This window comes from Giraffa tippelskirchi, chromosome 3, assembly GCF_054371585.1.
Source record: "Giraffa tippelskirchi isolate mGirTip1 chromosome 3, T2T-mGirTip1v1.2.pri, whole genome shotgun sequence".
Classification (NCBI taxonomy): domain Eukaryota; kingdom Metazoa; phylum Chordata; class Mammalia; order Artiodactyla; family Giraffidae; genus Giraffa; species Giraffa tippelskirchi.
This window is the reverse complement of record NC_137277.1, coordinates 15,143,647-15,162,492: the sequence shown is the minus strand read 5'-3', so window position 1 is coordinate 15,162,492 and position 18,846 is coordinate 15,143,647. Positions and strand designations below refer to the sequence as shown.

Here is an 18,846-nt window from a genome sequence, read left to right as displayed (position 1 = left end):
GAACTGTAGCCCGCCAGGCTTATCTGTCCATGGGATTCTCCAGGCAAGAATATGGAATGGGTTGCCATTCCCTCCTTTGGGGGATCTTTCTGACCCAGTGATCGAACCTCAGCCTCGTGCATCTCCTGCATTGGCAGGGGGACTCTTCACCACTTGGCCACTGGGAAAGCCCTGTCTTGGTCCCAGACATGATCTAATTTGTGTCTTTGCTAAGCCAGGACTTTCAGTGGTAGGCACGGCGGGGCAGGCCTGTGAGAGCAAAACCTCTGCTTGTGGGTGAGCCCAGCTGGCTGCCTAGCACCCAGCTCTGAAACTCTGCCTGTTTGTACAAAGCTACTCTGCAGGGGAGGGTGTTTTTTTAATTGTTAGGTGAAGTGGCATATGTGAAGAGATCTCAGAACACAATGGTTCTTAGTTGTAAGTAGAAGAACCACAGGGTGGTTGGGCATATCAAATTCAGGGAAGACCTTGCTCCCTGATGTTGACAAGCCTCCTGCAGGGGTTCAGTGGGTGGCTCATCCTGGATCTGTCTTTTTCATCAAAGAGCCCCAGCAGCACAGAAACCAGAAATCCAAAGAAAGGGTGCAGAGGGAATTCCCTGCTGGTCCAGTGATTAGTAGCAGTTTCACTGCCATGACCCAAGCTTAATTCCTGGTTGAGGAACTAAGATCCCCAATCAGGGGATCTTCAGCATCTGTGACCTCAACTGTCTTGGTCCCTTGCATGCATGCGTGCATGCTCAGTCGTGTCCGACTCTTTGGGACCCCATGTACTGTACCCTGCCAGAATCCCCTGTCCATGAGATTTCCCGGGCAAGAATACTAGAGTGGGGTGTCATTTCATTCTCCACGGGATCTTCCTGACTCAGGAATCGGCTCCCACATTGGCAGGCGGATCCTTAAACAATGAGCCGCCTGGGAAGCCCCGGTATATATTTACTGGGGTTTAAAAGAAGTGGTAATAAACTGAAAGTGATGTTAGTATGAGGACAGAGCTGGGACAGGAAGCATATGACTTCTGAGAAGGGAAATCAGCCAAAAACCAGGCAACACTTGAACCAGCAGCAGCCCAGGGAATAACGGCTGCTGGAAGCTGGACCTTGGCCACCCTGTTTACTCATCACAACAGCACCCGTTTGCTGATACAGGTAAGGTGATGCTCCCGGCTTCCCTCTTGGCAGAGTAGACAGGGCTTGGGACAGATTGTCAGTCAACATTTGAGTTCTTCTTCTTTCCCTCCCTGTTTCCTCATAAGCCCAGGGGCTGGAGTTGCTACGAAATTTCCTCCAGCTGGTTGGTTGTTGCATGAGGAGCTCATGTAAGCCATCTCTCTGAGTCCAATCGCCTATTGCTTTGTGGTTATTTCCTAGTTTTGTCCTTTCTCTTCCTCTCCTGCTCTGTCAACCACACAACCGTCTTAGAAGCGTGGAGCTGCCTTCTCACCATGGCCCATGGGGGTCCAGGTCATCTGGACTGAGCTTAGAGCTGATGCTTAGGGGACAAGTATAGTCCTTAGCCTCTTGGGGTCACACCCAAGGTTCCTGATGAATCCTATTCAATGAAGTCCTACCTGGTTAGAAGGGACTTTCCTATCCTGTGGCTCTTACTTCCAAGGAGCCTCTTCTTTCTATATATGTATGAATTTCTCTTTTCCCTTTGTATTCTTTTTGTAAAATTTAATATGTGACACATAATGAACACATCTATGTAACATGCATGTGTATTGTACAGTAAGATAATACAATGAACATCCCTGAACCCAACACTCACCCCAAGGATGAACTACCACTAAACTTTCCATCTAACTACTGTGCTACTCACCTCCCACCCAGACATAAATAACCACCCTCCCAAAGTCTGTTTTTACTGTTCTCTTGATTCTTTTTTTAGTTTAGTGCTTTATCACATACGCAGTTTAGTGCTTTATCACATATGCATTAATTTTCATTTTATGAAGTAGTTATATAACATATACTGTGTGCCACTACTGTTTTGAATACTTTTAAATATTGTCATTTAATTAGTTTAATCCACACACCATTCCCATAAAGAATGTGCTATGGTTAATCCCATTTTACAGAAGAGAAAACTGAGGCACAGAGAGATTAAAGTGACTTGCTCAGGGTCATAGATAGCAAGAATGGGACAGGTCTTCTGGTTCTTAGTGCAAGAGTTTCTCTAGGGCATGTATCTAAGGGTGGAAGTGTGGGTTATAGGGAGTAACACTATTCAGCATTAGAAGATAATCCCTGATTATTTCTCAGAGAACCAAGATACACTCTCACCAGCAATATATTGACCCACAGCCTCTCCAAAAGTTGGTCTTGTCGACTTTCTTAACTTCTGCCAATCTATAGATATAAAGTGGTTCCCCATTATGGTTTTAATTTCCCTTGCTCTTACTGAGTAAAAGCATCTTTTCATTAGTTGAGACATTTTGTTTTCTTTGAAATGTTCATCATGTCTTTAATATACTCAAAATTATCAGTTGTTTATTCTAGCAGTGGTGATCTTGAGGTCTTGCTTAGGAAATCCTTCCTTGCCCCAAGGACGTAAAAATACTCTCCTATCTTTTCTTACGGATTTCCCCCCGGTGGCTCAGCAGGTAAAGAATTTGCCTGCAATGCAGGAGCCACTGCAGGAGCCATGTTTGACCCCTGGGTCAGGAAGATCTCCTGAAGTAGGAAATGGCAACCCACTCCAGTATTCTTGCCTGGGAATTCCCATGGACAGTGGAGCCTGGCAGTCTACAGTCCACTGGGTCACAGAGTTGGACACGACTGAGTGACTAAGTATATATATTCTTATAAAAGTTTTAAAAGTGTTCTTTTACATGTAAATCTTTAAATTAGGTAGAATTGATTTCTTCATTCCATGTGAGGAATGAAGGGATACATCCCTCCCAATGAAGGGAGCAATGTAGGGATACATTTCACGTCTGTTTTCTCCATATAGTTAACCAGTTGATCAAACATCATTCATTTATATATCCTTCTTCCACCTGGTGATCTACAGTGCCATTTTTGCCAGGTGTGTGAGTTTCACACAAGACTATTTCTGGGCACTTTATCGTTCCATTGGTTTATTTGCCTACATCTACACAAAAATTATATATTATAGTAAGTCTTAATATCTAGCAGAGCAAATCCCCTCATTTTATTCTTCTTCAGGGGTGTCTTGGTCCTTTTGTCCTTTCCATAATAAGGTTTAGAATCATCATTTTCCATGAAATCCCTTATTCGGATCTATTGGAATTGCATTAAATCTACAGGAAGAGAATTGTCCTTATTATAATATTGAATCCCTTAGTCATGAACATGGGCTGGTTCTACATTTATTTAAATTGTGTTTAATGTCTTTCGATAGTGTTTTATAACTTGCTTACTATAGATCTTATATTCTGCTATCTTTTTGTTTCTGTCTATGTATTATTTCTGTCTTTTTGCTACTATACATAGTGTGCTTTTTAAGCTACTTTTTTCCTTGGATACTTCATGCAGAACTTCCCTGACCAGGAATCAAACCTGTGGCCCCTGCAGTGTAAGTGCAGAGTCTTAACCACTGGACCACCAGGGAAGTCCTAAATTACAGTTTTGTATGTTACTGTTCTATACAAAGGCAATTTCTTTTTGCATACTGATCTTACAGCTAGCTGTCTTGCTAAAATCTCTGATTATTTTGAATCATTTGTCTGATCATTCATTTGAATGTTCTACCTAGGCAACCATATCATATGAAAATACTGATGATTTTGCTCTTTTCCCATCCCTAGGCCTTTCATTTCTTTTTCTTCTCTTACTATATTGTCTAGGACCTCTGGTAAAATGTTAACATAGAAGCAAAGATAGTGGGTATCCTTGTTTGGTTCCAGATTTTAAAGGAAATGCTCCTAAGGTTTACTCTTAAAAAAATAATACAGATGTTAAGAAAATAATAGTACGTGTGCAAATGTTTTCTAAGTTTCCTTTATCATGTTAAGGATAGTTCCTTCTAGTCTTCTAAGAGCTTTTATCATGAAAGAATATTGAATATCATCATGTTTTTTTTCTACATCTGTTAAGATGATCATATGTTTTTTCTTCTTAAATCTGTAACGTAAGTTTTTAGTTTGAACTCCTTCAAAGTAGAGCCTGCAACAAGGACTTCAGTTCAGGTAGATTATTTCAGATAGATTCCTTAACTATTGAGGCCAGGAAGTAGGGAGTGAAGGAACAAGAAGACTGAAACAGGGAAGGAGAGAAAGCCAATAGAAGATGTACAACCGATGTTGCAGGTGTGAGCAAAGGGAGTTCAGGCCTTTCCTAATCTCTGATAGGTCTACAGGATGCTCGCTAGAATTGCCTCCCCAAAGGAAAGAGGCTGGAGCATATTTCTACTAGCTTTTGGCCTCTGGTTGGTTGAGGGTTTCCTGTTAGGAAACTTGACACTCGGCTTCTAGGAAACACTGGCAGGCAGCTAAGTGACTCCTAAAGCATTGAAGACCCTGAGGCAAAACAGCAAAAAGGAAACTTGAGGTGGGGTCATGAGCATAAGGCGAGTCTCAGGTTGCAGGAAATTATCTGCTGTAAATGCAGCTTATTTCAGAGGAGGGCCGAAGTAATGTGACATAAAGCACCAAAGTTGACTATTCCCAACAATAATAAATGACATTTGCAGCTTTCTCTTCTATCATGCGACCAACTTTTCATAGCTAAGCCTAACTTGGATATGATGTCTAATATTTTTAATACGTGGCTAGATGTGGTCTGTTTGTACTTGTATTTTGCATTTGTATTCATGAGTGACATTGCTTCTAATTTTCCTATTTCATCCTATTCTTGTCTCATTTTGGTATTAAGGTTACACTGGCCTCTTAGAAAGAGAGCGTGTTCCTGCTATTTTCATTCTCAGAAAGTTTTTGTAAGATTAGAATTATCCCTACTTAAACTTCTGTAATGCTATCTAGACTTGATATTTTCTTTGTGGAAAGATTTCAAATTATGGATGTAATTTCTTTAATAGTTGTAGAATTATTCAGGCTTTTTATTTCTTCTTCAATCAAGTTAGGTAGGTTCCACTTTTGCTAAGATTTGGTCTACTTGGTTTCATATTTCTTGGCATAAATGACTTATAAGTTTTTAATTTTTATAAGTTTTTAATCTTTAAGCTTATTGAAGATTTACAATGCTGTGTAAATTAATTTTCAATTATGGCAAAATACACCTAACACAAAATTCACCACTTAACTGTTTTTAAATGTACATTTGGTTGTGTTACATTCACATTGTTTCACAATGGATCTTGAAACTTTTTTATGTTACAAAACTGAAAGTCTATACCCGTTAAACAAATAACTCACCATTTCCCCTGGCCCCAGGCCATGGCAACCACTGTTCTACTTTCTGTTTCTATAAATAGGTCATCTTCTTCTTTTGTGAATTGCAAGATACATTATTTTAAATTTTTAGATTGGCTTATAATATACAGTATTATGTAACCTTCAGGTGTTCTACACAGAGGTTTGGTATTTGCACACATTATGAAATTATCACCACAATAAGTCTAGCATTACCTGTTTCCATACAAAGTTATTACAGTATTACTGACCATATTCCTTATGCTGTATTACATCCCTGTGGCTTACTTTATAATTGGTGCTTTCTACCTCTTAATCCCATTCATCTATTTTGGACCCCTCTCAGCCCCTTCACCTCCAGCAACCAACCCTTTGTTCTGTATATCTAGGAGCCTGTTTTTGGTTTTGTTTGTTTTGTTTTTCAGATTCTGCATATATGTGAGATCATAGGGTATTTGTCTTTCTCTGACTGAGTCATTGCACTTGGTATAATACCCTCTAGGTCCGTCCATGTCGAAAATGGCAAGATTTCATTCTTTATGGCTGAATAATATTCTGTTGTGTAGTTATACCAAACACATATTTATTCATGCATCTATGGATGAACATTCAGGTGGCTTTCACATGTTGCCTATTGTAAATGATGCCACAGTGAACATTGGTGCACATATATGTCATCGAATTAGTGCTTTTGTTTTTTTCAGGAGAATATCCAGAAGTGAAATTGCTGGATCATACGACAGTTCTATTTTTCATTTTTTGAGGCACCTCCACACTTTTCTCCACAGCATTCGCACCAATTTACTTTCCCAACAAGAGTACACTAGGGTTCCCTTTTCTCCACACCCTTGCCAATGTTCTTCATTTGTTGTCTTTGATGATAACCATTCTGATAGTGCTGGGGTGATATTTCATTGTGGTTTTGATGAGCCTTTCCCTCATGATTAATGATGTTGAGCATCTTTTCACATTTGTTTCATTATTCATGATAGAGAGATGTTGTATTAAAATTTCTTGCTATGATGATGGTTTTATCTCTTTGTTGTTCCTTGAAGCTAAGTGCTTACAAGTTTACAACAATTATAATTTCTGTATGAATTGACCGTTTAATCTAGGTACTCATTGTATCCCTAATAAATATTTTTGTCTTCAATTCCTTTTTCTTTGATATGAATAGACCTTTCCCGGCTTTTCTTTTGGTTAGCTTTTGCCTGGTATTTCTTTTTTCATTCTTCCACTGTCAACCATTCCACATTCTTACTCATCGGATGTGTCTCATAAAAAATGTAGAACTGGGTTTTGTGTTTAAATATTTTTCAAGTGTAATCTCAGGAACCTCCCTGGGGGTCCAGGGGCTAAAGACTTCGAGCTCCCAATGCATGGGGCCTGGGTTCCATCCCTGGTCAGGGAACTAGATCCCACATGCCAGAACTAAGACTTGGTGCAGCCAAGTAAATACATACATATTATTAAAATGTAATCTGACATGAGAATTTAGAAAGGACTGTGACCATGACTTCCTCTAAACCTGCTAAAAACTGAGTTTAAAAACCTGCATTTTCTTTATTTTTGGCCATGCCACATGCATATGGAATGCACATATGGAATGTTAGTTCCATGATCAGGGATCAAATACTTGCCCACGGTGTGGAAGCAAAGAGTCTTAACGACTGAACCCCAGGGAAGTCATAAAAGCCTGCATTTTCAGCAACAATCCATAGCTGACAAGAATCCTAACCAAGAAGGTTGCGTTCCAAGGTGGTGTGTTTGAGCTGTTTTTCTGTTGTTTTTCAGTCTCTAAGTCGTGTCGACTCTTTTCAACCCCGTGGACTATAACACACCAGGCTCCTCTGTCCTCCACTATCTCTTTTTTTTTTTTTAGTAGATTTCTTTTTAGAAGAGCAGCTTTAGGCTTACAGCAAAACTTAGGGGAAGTAGAGACTTGCCACATACCTCCTGTCCCCACACATGCACAGCCTCTCCTGTTATCAACATCCCCCACCAGAGTGGTCCATCTGTTATGACTGACAAATCTGCATTGACACGTCATTATCACCTAAAGACCGCCGGTGACATTACGGTTCGGTCTTGGTGTGTACCTTCTGTGGGTTTGGACAAATGTGTACTGACACCTATGCACCATTGTCGTAGCAAACAGAGCAGTTTCTCCGTCCTGAATATCCTCTCTGCTCTTTCTGTCCATTTCTCCCTCCCTTTAATCCCTGGCAACCACCAATTCTGCAACCAACCACTCTTCATTCCTAAATTCTCACCTCAGTTCCATCACCTAATATCTTTTGTGATTTAGGCAAGTTATTAATTCACCTGACCCCTGAACGTCCTCAGATGCACAATCAAAATTGGTAGATTTGGGGCGATAATGAGACAATGTATTAAAACCTTAATTTAGTCCCTAACAGAGAATAGGCATCGATGAAATGCTACTTTCGTTTTCCTTCCTCTTTGTCTTAGTAACGTGAAATCACGTTTAGCTAAGAAAAGAGACAGGAAAGTGCCTGGGGACCCTGTGCATCACCAGAAATCTAAAGGGGGAGGGGCAGAGAACAGAGGAGAACGTCCAGCGATCGCCTCCCAACCCTCTTTCCAACTTGGAAAGTCCCTCCCTTGTTGACCCCAATACTGTGTCCTGTGGGATTCGGGGTTCCCCAGATTTGGGGCGTGTAGCGCTGACTGTCCTGTGTGCACACACATGAGCCCCGGGTGCCCGCCCCCCCCCTCACAGGAGTGTGCCAGGAGGACTAGGTTATGTCCCGCTTATCAGCTGACTCCTGGCTTCCTCTGCCCAGCTTCTTGCAGACCTGTTGCCCTTGGAGCTGGCCTTCCATGTGGCCTCCGCAGGACCACTCAGATAATGAGAGGAAATACGGTCATCAGCTGACAGAAGCCTGGGGGTTCCGGACCACAACTGCAAGTCCTCCCCAGCCACCTCCCTGACCGGCGCCCTTCACCTCTCTGCAACCAGTCCTCAGCTGTTCCTGTGAGCCTGCGGACGCCACTGGAGATGTCCCCTTTAGGTGGCTGGGGAGCGCTCACAGCCGTTCTCTCGCTGCTCTGCTGCCGAGGTGAGCCTGGGGCTCTAGATTGGGTGCGTGTCAGGCAGAGGTTAGGGCGCCTGTTCCCCTGGTGTTGTGTGGAGAAGGGGGTCCTGGTCCTGAAGTCGCTGAGGATTTGAGCACAGTGGGTGCCCCCACAGATGCTGGATGCTGTTGAAGCCTGGTTTCCCCAGGACCCCATGGCCCCGGGGCAGCAGATGGGGGACCTGGCCTTCACACTTTGGGTTGAACAGGCTCCATAACTTCAGGGTGTGTGGATGTGGCAAGTAGTGGAGACTGATGGGGAGACGGAGGGAGGCTGGGGCTCTAGGGAAAGTGAGGGCACATCCCAGGTGGTCTTCAGAGGTGACCCAGTGGACAGCAGAAGTCAGTGGAGGGCGTCGTCTTCCGTTGACCATCAAAGTGAAAACGAAACCCCTTCTGCGAGGTCCTGGGGACGGTGAAGGAGAATGCCTCCAGGTGCTGAGCACTCTGTTTTGGAAAGCATCTCAGGTGCTTTCATGACAACCATGCCTGAAAGGGATGACTAGCCCATTTGACAGATGGAGAAACTGAGGCTCAGAAAAGGGAAGCACTTTGCCCAAGGCCACAGAGATGGCAAACGCGGGATTCAAATGCAGATCTCTCTCTCTCCCTACAGAACCTTTCTCTTTCCCCAGCTGAGGGCTAGGTGGGGGCGTGTGGGTGTTGCTGGCAGAAACACAGGACACAGCACAGGTCCAGCTGGCCAAGATCAGGTCCGATTCTTGGGCTTCTTCCTTACTGGGCTCCAGCCATCCTCGTGTCTTCTCCTCCAGCGTCTTGGCGCTGGTGGTTTTCTGCCCTCTGCAGATACCTGGCAGCCAAGCTCCCCCCATTTCCTTCTTCCTTTCCTCAAATGTCAGTGTTTCCATGAAACCTGAGCACAGCATTGCTCGTGGCAGCCCCACCCCACTCCCTATGTCCTTTCCCAGGCACTCTCCACCAATGACAGGCTGGCTAGTTCGCTTGTTTGTTCCTCTGTGTCCTTCGCGGTAGTGTGAGCTCCACAAAGGGAAGCCTTGGTCTTCTTCTGTCTCTGATGGCTCCCTAGAGCCTAGAATGGTGCCTGCCACACAGCCGGTGTTCTACAAGGATTTGCAGAAGAGAGGGAAGGAGTGAGGGAGGAGCCGAACTCATGGCCATGGGGCCTGAGAGGACAGGATCCACCTCCATTTCAGGGAGGCTTGAGCAGAGGAGGGGTCATTTGGGCTGGGGGGCGAAGTTCGATTATAATCTACATGGGGATAAAGATGTGCATGAGGAAGGCTTACCTGGAGTTGACAAGCGGGAAGAGCGGTCAGGGGCAGGGAGACAACTAGGGGGCAGCCCCCTTGGTCTAGACCAGAGGCAGTAATGTCTGAACAAGGAGAGAGGAACAGGACCCCTTGATCAGAGTGCCCACCAATGGCAGCTCCACCGGGCAGGGCAGCGGGGGTGTCTGCTGCCCAGTGTGTTCTGTCCTTCCAGGGTCTGGTGAGAAGGTGTCGGAGGAGCCAGAGCACCTGATGGTGGGGTCTGGAGATTCTCAGTTAATTAATTGTACTGCCAGTTGTCCGGACCCCAAGAAACTTGGTCTGGAGACAGACCTAAACAAGACACTCCTCGAGAGCCAGCCTCAGTGGAAGCTATTCAAGGTCTTCAACGTCTCCAAGGATGAGGAGCTTCTGTGCACTTTCACCTGTGCTGGCAAGCAGACGACGAAGGTTTTCAGCATCACCGTGTTCCGTGAGTGTCTCCCACGGGCCCTGCTCTGCAAACCCACACAGAGCTGCGCTGTCTCTGCTCCTGGGCCCTCTCCTATGACCCCCACCTCCCTGGGCTCCTGGATCCAGGCAACAGGCTCCGAATCTGCTCATACCCTCCCGTGGCCTCCTTGAACCCTGCCAGCAACCGGGATTTTGAGATTTCCTCAGAGGCAGATACCCCAAGCAAGGTTGAGACAAATCTAAAAGTCGTTTCCCACAGTCTCCTCCCAGCTGGGGAGCACCCTCATCACCAGAACACCCCACATCCCGTGACAAGCAACAGGGACCCCATCAGGAGGGCTGGCACACTCTCCAGTAATCTATTCACCTCCTGGAGAGAAGGTCGTGCTCTTATCTTCCCCTGAGGGACCTTTGCAAATGTGTGACCGTCACACACATACACACCTGCCCACGGGCCACGGAGACCATGGCGAGACCGGATTTCTCTCAGAAGCTCAGCACCCAGGGTATCGCTCAGAACTATCATCAGTGGATCAAATGAGTAGAAAGATGTCCTACATCTACCATATTATCCTGAGGTAATGGAGGCTAGATATTCTAGTTCAAACATGAACCCAGGGAGATATCCTGATGGTTCAGTGGCTGAGACTATGCACTCCCAATGCAGGGGACCTGGGTTTGATCACTGGTCAGGGAACTAGATCCCACATAACACAACTAAGAAAGACCTGCCACAACCAAAGAAATTCGTTTTTTTAAAGGAACTAGGGTACCATTGAGTTTAATACCTAAGGGATAGAGATAGCTCTAAACCTGATTCTGAAAATCAAGGCAGCTCTGACTCTAGGCCCTGCCTCTGAAGAATCTCACAATTCATGGCCCCCTTCCAGTGAGTCCTTCCTTCTAAGCCTCTCTCAACGAAACTATGCAACTTTTTAATTTTTGCAATTTCTATTGAATTTATGGAGAGGAAAGAGACACAACCAAAACTTTTATCTCTCTAGCTGACTGAACAGATTCTGAATCTTTTCTTTGTAGACACCAGGTCACCTTATTTCTTGTCCATTCCAGACGTCATCATGTCCCTGAAACTACCACCCAGGACATCCTTCACCCTGAACTGCTCCCTCCTTCCAGCCCCAGCCCACTTCCTGAAAACACTGTCGTCACAGGGGATGGTCTGGGCTGGGTGGGGCCTGCCGGAGCTGCACCGCCAGCCTCACCAGACCTCCCTTTTGCTTTCCTGCAGACCCTCCAAAGCAAGTGCTGCTGACGCTGTCGCCCACCTCAGTGGTCATAGGGACACCGTTCACCATCAAGTGCAGGGTCCCCGCTGTGGCACCCCAGGAATGCCTCACTCTCACCCTGCTCCGTGGTAATGAGATCTTGTGCAATCAGACTTTTGTGGGGACAGCCCTTTCCCCCCAAGAAGCCGTGGTCACCCATAACACCACAGCTCACAGGGAAGACGGCTATTATAACTTCTCGTGCGAGGCCCAGATGGACCTGCGCTCTCACGGCGGTGGCCTGGTCCACAGGGTCTCAGATCCCCAGAGGCTTGAAGTCAAAGGTGAGGGGGAGCCCACAGATCAGGAGCAGGGACATTCACTTTCAGCCCCTCAGGGATGAAAACGCCTTCGCCCCACCCTCTGCCAGCTCAGGGGCGGCACTCGGGGTCGGCACTCGGGGACATGACACTTGATCCCTGGGGTTCCCGGGAGCTCCTGGGGAGTTCCCAGCTTGGATGCCAGTTCCTGGCCATGAGAGAGCTGGGTGATCTTAACCAAGTCAAGCTCCTCTCTCTGGCCTTGACCCCTATCTGCAATGATAAATTTGACCTGACTGACCCCTAAGGTCCCCTGGAGCCCTGCTCTTCTGTGACTCTAGATGGCCAAGATCCTCTTTGTCTTCAGAGAGTTTGACAGAAGCTCCCTCATCTCTGCCCAGGGAGGGGCTTGGCTGGGACCACGCCACAGTCCTGACCATGATGTCTGGCAGCGCATGGCAAGGGGACCATCTGAGTGCATCTGCCCTCATGGTCTCACATAGGCCGGCTGGTGGCCTGGACCCCAGCTCTCATTCCCTCTAGTGATAACACCGTTTGCCACCCATTCCTGCACTGCAGAATGACAGCTGGATGCCCAGGGGTGGGGGGGTGGGTGACGGGTGGATGGCTGCCCCCCCTGGGCCTGGTACTTAGGACCAGAGGACTTCTGTGACCTCTACCCCTTCTCTCTCCAGAGCCCGTGCCCAACAACCAGATGGTGATCATCATCGCGATCGTGATAGTGCTGCTGCTCTTGTTTGTGACATCCGTCCTCCTGTGCTTTGTCTTCAGCCATAAGTGGCTCCGTGGGCGGACAGGTAACTATCGTGTGCAGGCCACTTGGAGGAGGCTGATCGGGAGCCACCGGGCACAGCCTATGTGAGCAGTGTGGCCACTGTCGTGGCGGCCACTGGAACTCAGTGTGGCTCCTTAGGCTGCGGTCCAGGCCTGGCTGAGGGCCCATGACAAACAGCCTGAATACAAACAGCCGGACTCAACCCTGTGCCTCGTGTCTCCTCCTGGGAACGGCCAGGAAGAGGAGCCATCAGGCCTGCCTGAACTTGTGTCTCCACATGTCTCCTCAGCCTTGCTCCGCCCTCTCCTTCAGAGGCCTTCCTGAGCCCCAGCAAACCCAGGCCCTGCTGTGCCCCCAGGCTGACCCACCCGGGCACCAGGCACCCACCCTCATCGGCCCCTGAGTGACTCCTTCCTCCTGAGGGAGGGTGGGCAGCCACGCCCTGGCCCAGAGGGGCAGGGAGACCCTCTGTTCCCACGTGGCCCTCCAGGACATGGCTCTGACTTCTCTCTTCTGCCAACAGAGCCAGCGTCCAGGGGTGAGTGTGGGGGCCCCAATGGCTTGGCTCCAGGAGCCTCCCCGCAAGGCCTCCCCCGCCACTCTGGGCCTTTGCAGAGCCATGGAATGAAAAGCAGTCCTCGCCTCTTACCTCCAGTTCTGTTATTCGGCCAAATGGATGACCCTGCAGGTCATCCAGAGAGAGGGGGAGAGGAGGAGGTCGAGGGAGGGCTCTGTCTCCCAGGCCTCTGCCAGCCGGGGCAGCAATTAATGGGACAGGGTTGGCCTTTCATGTGGCTTCTGGGGCTTGGACGGGGCTCTAAGGGGCTCTCACCCGGATCAGAGATCAGGTTGGTTCAAGGTCTCCGTGTGGTGGAGATGGGACTCATTCACCCTGGGGAGAGGGCCTGGTTAGGGATGGGAAGGTAAGAAGTGTTGCCATGGGTAGAAAGTGGTTGGCAGGCACGAGAGGAACACGGGGGCTCCAGGGCTGTTTGCAGCTGGGCGATGAAGCTGGTGTGGGCCCCAGGGCTGCTGTCTCTCCTCATTATAGGCTCTCGGCATCGTAGTAGTCTGGGGGGAGAAGCACCCTCACCGTGACTGCCCCCTGCCTCAGTGGACCCCAAGTAAGGGTTAACGGGACAGACCCGCTGTCTGTAGTGATAACAATAGGATACGTCCCCCACTTCAGGGCACATGGCCCTCCCAGCCTTTGGACCCACCCCTTAGCTTGGGCCCTGCTGACCACCCACCTGGTCCCTACCTGAAGCTGGAGGTACATCTGCACCCACAGTTCCTGTGGCACTGGGAGGTGGGGGTGGGGGCACCACTCTCCTGAGATGGGGAAGAGAAAGAAAGCCCCCATCAGAGTTCTCAGAGTGGTCTCTGCAGTTTCACCCACAAGTCTCCCCACCCCACCCACAGACCCTGGCCAGCTCTTACAGCCCCAGAACAAAAGCCCTGGCAGCACCCAGACCCCCAGCCTCACTTACACCCCCCTTTTTCCAGACGCATGAGGGTGGTGCTGAATCTGGGCTGAATCCTGCACGTGGGGCTGGTGTAGGGGAGGGGAAAGGAGAGGGCCTGGCCAGGGGAGCAGGGGGCCCAGGGCAGGCATCAGGCAGGGCAGGTAGTGGTGGTGGAAAACCAGAGGCCCCTCCTCCTGGGGTTCAGTCTCCTCCTCCTGTGGAACCTCCAGGGAGACCTGGGGATTGTGCAAGACGGAAGGGGAGACGATACAGCGTCAGACTCTCCCTGCCCCTGGTCCTCCATTCCTCTGAATTATTTCCTCAGATACACAGCTCAAAATAGCTCCTGTTTTTTGAACATTTAAGACAAGCAAGCAAAGCACTTTGGAGACATTTATTCCTTATTCTGCAGGTGGGAAAACTGAGGCTCACAGGTTAAGCTGGTTTTCTAAGATTACCCAGCCCCTAAGTGGCCAAGCAGGGACTGGAGGGATCCAAGTATGGCCCCAGAGCTGGGCCCAGGAGTCCCGCTGGCCCCACCATGTTACCGATTCAGGGTCACTGGACTCTTTGATGGACAAGGGATAGGCTACCCACTCCAGTATTCTCGGGCTTCCCTGGTGGCTCAGCTGGTCAAGATTCCGCCTGCAGTGTGGGAGACCTGGATTCGATCCCTGAGTTGGGAATATTCCCTGGAGAAGGGAACGGCTACCCACTCCAGTATTCTGGCCTGAAGAATTCCATGGACTGTACAGTCCATGGTGTCACAAAGGGTCAGATACGACTCTTTTCACAAAGAGTCAGATATGACTCTTTAATCAATAGATTTTGATAAGAAGCCAGCCAAGGAATTCAGGCCGAGAATACACTGGGACTCAAGCTGCACCAGGGAGTGAGAATGAGAGTCATCGGGTACCCAAGCTCCCTCCCCAAGAAGAGTGGGTTGGTTCCTTAAACAGGGGGAGAGTGAGGGCTGATGGGTGGGTTGGGTTGGAGGGGTGGCTTAGGTGGTGCCATGTGCAGGGATCCTGTGCAGTACCCTTCTTTTGCTCCCTGAAGCTCAGAAACGGCAGTTGATTTGTGAACTTTTTGTAGCTTATTGTTTATAATTGCCCCAGCTGCGCATGCCTGCAGTTATTTTTAGTTCCTTTGTTTTCCACTGATGGTTAGTCCAGGTGCAAGCACTTCTGTAAAGAGTTCCGGGTCCCAGCCCATCTCGAGCCCCAGTCCCTGATCCACTTATGCCCCTGTTGAGGTGGGGTGCTCATCCCCAGGGCCACCCCCTCCTCCAGGGCTGGCAGGGGAGGGGTGAAGGGATGGGATGGCAGCAGCTCCTCAGGGCCTCCCTCTGCCTCTGACCAGCCCCTCCCTGAACCCCCTCTCTGCTCCCTCCAAGCTGATTGGCATCCTCTCTCCACCCAGGTGGCACTCCTCCAGACCTCTCAGGGTGCCTATCACCCGCTAAATAAGGCTCCTCCTTAGAGCTCCTCCCATATACCCCTTCCCCAACACACACACACACACACACACACACAAGTACAAAAGGTTTCCTCCATTCTGTCTCTGACTTTGCCGCTATTCACCTAGATGGTGAACTGTACACCCCTCACCTCCTTCAAGCATCAGAACCCTACCTGGCTTTTTTTTTTTCTTTTTGGCCCCACAAAGAGGCTTCTGGGATCTTAGTTCCCTGACCAGGGATTGAACACCGGGCTCTCCAGCAGTGGAAGCTCGTAGTCCTAACATTGGACCACCAGGGAATTCCTCTACCTGGCTTTTAAGGGCTGGTTCTAAGGCCACATGCTCTTCCAAGGAGCCCCAACAAGGTGGCCCTCACAATTTGTACCAGTCACAGCCAAAGATGCCTTGTATTCATAGTCATGCATTTATTCGGTCACTTGTTCAACAAAAGCAATTGAGCCCCTAGTAATTTATCAGGTACCCTATAGTCCCAGGGTTCAGCGGAGCCTCTGTGTCCCTGGGAGTCCGGCGGGGGATGCACTGCAGGGGATCTTTGAACACAAGACCTGAGTGGTCTGGATTTTGGGACTCCCTACCTCTACTCCATGGAGAATGACATGGCCATCTGGCACATAATAGATGCCAAACAGAGAAGCTTTTGCCTCCTCTGTCGCCTGATTTTCTTTTTTTCCCTCAAGATAGAGGGAACCCCAAATGGTTGCCCACCTCTGTCCCTGCAGGTGGGCAGCTCTGGTAGTCCACACCCACCCCCAGGCAACGCACCTGCGGGTGAGTCCAGGAGAGCCCCTGGTTCAGCGCCGCTGCCACCTGGCCACTCAGAAACAGCTGGTTCATCTGAACGTTCTGTAGCATCATCAGCTCCAGCAGATCTAGGGGACCGGAGTTCAGCAGATCCCCGCCAGCCCTTCCCCTGCCCTTGCCGGCGACGCCAGGGTCATCTCCCCAGCGTCCTGTCCCGGGAGTGGATGGGTGGGTGGGTGGGTAGGTGCGGCGCCCAGAGAATGTGCTGGGCAGAGCAGGGTACAAAATGGGGAACTCTGGAGTCTCACCTTCCTTCACGCGGCCTGGCTGCGGGGATGGAGGTGGGATGGTCCACGGGAGGGGCTGCAGAATGGTCACCCAGGGCTGGGGGGAGGGGGGTTCAGTCAGGCAGGTGGGGAAGGGGTGGGGGGCCCCTAAACCTGCAGGAGCTTCTCCCCTCTGCGCTCCCACGGCCCCCCAGTTCTCTGTCAAGTCTCTTCCTCTCCGGCTGGGGTCTCTCTCCTCACCACCCACTGCAGGGTTTCGAACCTCCAGGAACATTTCCCCAGCTCAGCCCCCCACCCTCGCCTGCCCTCAAGGTCTTCCAGATAAAGGCAGGCTCCGCTCCCTGACTCAGCCTTCACCATCGGCGCTGCAGTCGGTGCTGGGGGATGACTCCAGCTCCCTCCAGTCCCTGAGGCCATGGCCAGCTGCGGGGATCAGGGTTACCCTGACGACGCGGGAGGACGCCAAAGTCTCCTCCCACGCATGCGCAGGTCCCGCCTGCGCTCTGGTGCCCTGGGCTTTCGCCCTAAGTCCCCGCCTCCTGCTCTGCTCTCTCCAACTCTGCGGAGGAGGGGTTCTCGGGGATCCTCACCCCACAGCTCCGGAGGCCCGACTCTCTCCCAGATCTCCACATCCAAACCCCTGCTCTGGGGCTCTCTGGACATCGCATCTCATCCTACGCTGTATCTCACACCCTTGGGCATCCCCAGCACCAGGCCGGGGGAGTGGGCTGGGAGGTGGAGAAGGGGGTCGGGGAATGTTTGTTGAATGCATAAATGAGTGACTGGGGAGGCCCACCCCACCTCTGACACTTGGTTTTCGGGCCGGAGCCCAATTGACTAGGATGATGAGTTAGGAATAGAGAATTATACTGCAGTAGGCTTGGAGGCAAGGGGCAGGTGAGTAAGGAGGGCAGGGGGTTTGCTCCACATCTCTTGCTCCCAGGCTCAGCGGTAGAGAATCCACCTGCAGTGCAGGAGAGGGAGGAGACGCAGGTTTGATCCCTGGGTTGGGAAGATGCCCTGGAGAAGGGCATGGCAACCCACTCCAGTATTCTTGCCCAGACAACCCCATGGACAGAGGAGTCTGGCAGGCTGCCGACCATGGGTGTTGCAAAGAGTCAGATACGACTGAGCACAGACGCACACTCTGAATCAGAAGGCCGGCCTGCAGGCCAAGAGAGGCTTCTGGAGCAGACCATGGAAGGAAACACTGACCAAGTTGGCGGAAAAGGCTGGCCCCTGTTTGCTCCCTGGTCCCTGGTCAAGGTGAGCCACTTCTCCAAAGAAGTGGAGAGTGGGGAGTTTAACATCAGTGCCCCCATTATTGTCCCTTATTCTTAAAAAATTACCAAAGCATGCATTCTTTGGACAGGAAGTTATCAAGGTCTTTGCTTAAGAACAGGTGAAGGGACAGATCTATTTCGGCAGCTGTGACCATCCTAAGATAGGCCCTGAGCAGCAGTCGAAGAAAATCCAGACAGGAAGCTGGGATTAGCACCCTGGAGTTGCCCTTCCCCCACCCTCCACTTCTGTTCTGTTCCCCTTCCCAGCAGTCCTGATGTCTAGAACCAGAAAGGCCATTCGCACCTCCTCCTCTGTACCTTCATCCCTGTCTCTGGGAGATGGGGTACTGTGGGCAGTGCGTTAGCTGTCCCCAGGGGTCTTGTGGCTTCAACAGCCATAACCAAGCTGAGATGGGGCACTGTGGTCCCAGGCCCACCCTCATTCCAGGTAGAAAGAGGGAACCAGGCCTTGTGCCCAGGAGGTGCCTGTGTGTGCTCCTTCTGAGCACTCCAGGCACAGCGGTGTATCCTTGCTGGTTCACTGTTAGGAAGTGAAAGAGGAGGGCACAGTGTAACCTGTGCAAAGCCCTCTATGAGTGAACCATATGAGAAAGGATCATGAAAAAGAGAGGACTCAGTTGCTGAAGGATGGAGTTTTGAAGGAAGTGGAGACCCTTATAATGGGGCCAATGGATGGGACAGGGCAGCCCAAGCTGGGGACACAGCCAGAGCAAAGGCATAGATGCAGGAACCGACAGGACCTGGAAAGATCCAGTGGCTCAAACCGCCTGGCGGGGTGAGGGGAGCTGGGCGGAGAGACGTTCCAGGCAGACCCAGGTCAGACTCCATGGCTAAGTTATAGAAGTGAGGCTTTGCCATATGGGTAATGGGAAATTCTTGGTGTGTTTTGCAGGAGAGAAATAAGCGGATGACGTGTACATAGCTATGTTTTAGGAAGATTTATCTTGTTTATCGTATCTGTGTTTACATCACCCAGAATTAGAAAGAATAGATGTCTGATGGGATGTGTCTTCCCGGTGGAATACTTGTTCCACCATTGACAATTTTGGTACAAAATATGTCTAATTGGTGTGGAACAATGTCCAACAG

The 18,846-nt window shown here is 49.6% G+C and overlaps 2 protein-coding genes and 1 non-coding gene across 9 annotated transcripts; 1 reads left to right on the top strand and 2 right to left on the bottom strand.

Annotated features, from left to right (window-relative positions):
• Window positions 1-1,021: 1,021 nt before the first annotated feature.
• Window positions 1,022-13,122, top strand: LOC145541129 (intercellular adhesion molecule 2-like). Of its 3 annotated transcripts, none has more exons than XM_081576744.1 (5): window positions 1,022-1,147; window positions 8,142-8,417; window positions 9,897-10,154; window positions 11,385-11,705; window positions 12,377-13,122. In XM_081576744.1, the coding sequence occupies exons 2-5, from the start codon at window positions 8,357-8,359 to the stop codon at window positions 12,562-12,564; spliced, it is 828 nt and encodes a 275-aa protein (XP_081432870.1). In that variant the 5' UTR covers window positions 1,022-1,147; window positions 8,142-8,356; the 3' UTR covers window positions 12,565-13,122. The 3 variants fall into 3 exon arrangements, with proteins under 3 accessions (XP_081432870.1, XP_081432871.1, XP_081432872.1); XM_081576745.1 differs by having other exon boundaries at window positions 9,854-10,154; XM_081576746.1 differs by lacking the exon at window positions 1,022-1,147 and having other exon boundaries at window positions 8,068-8,417; window positions 9,854-10,154.
• TRNAV-UAC (transfer RNA valine (anticodon UAC)) lies at window positions 3,503-3,575 on the bottom strand. Its single transcript has one exon. It is a non-coding gene; the product is annotated as a tRNA-Val (tRNA).
• PRR29 (proline rich 29) lies at window positions 13,118-16,898 on the bottom strand. 5 transcript variants are annotated; one of them, XM_081576750.1, is made up of 6 exons: window positions 16,811-16,898; window positions 16,475-16,550; window positions 16,188-16,294; window positions 13,968-14,179; window positions 13,739-13,809; window positions 13,118-13,548 (listed from the first exon to the last, which is right to left on the bottom strand). In XM_081576750.1, exons 1-6 carry the CDS (start codon window positions 16,868-16,870, stop codon window positions 13,523-13,525), a joined length of 552 nt encoding a protein of 183 aa, XP_081432876.1. In that variant the 5' UTR covers window positions 16,871-16,898; the 3' UTR covers window positions 13,118-13,522. The 5 variants fall into 5 exon arrangements, with proteins under 5 accessions (XP_081432876.1, XP_081432878.1, XP_081432877.1 ...); XM_081576748.1 differs by having other exon boundaries at window positions 13,301-13,548; window positions 13,728-13,809; XM_081576752.1 differs by lacking the exon at window positions 13,968-14,179 and having other exon boundaries at window positions 13,728-13,809; window positions 16,759-16,898.
• Window positions 16,899-18,846: the final 1,948 nt, after the last annotated feature.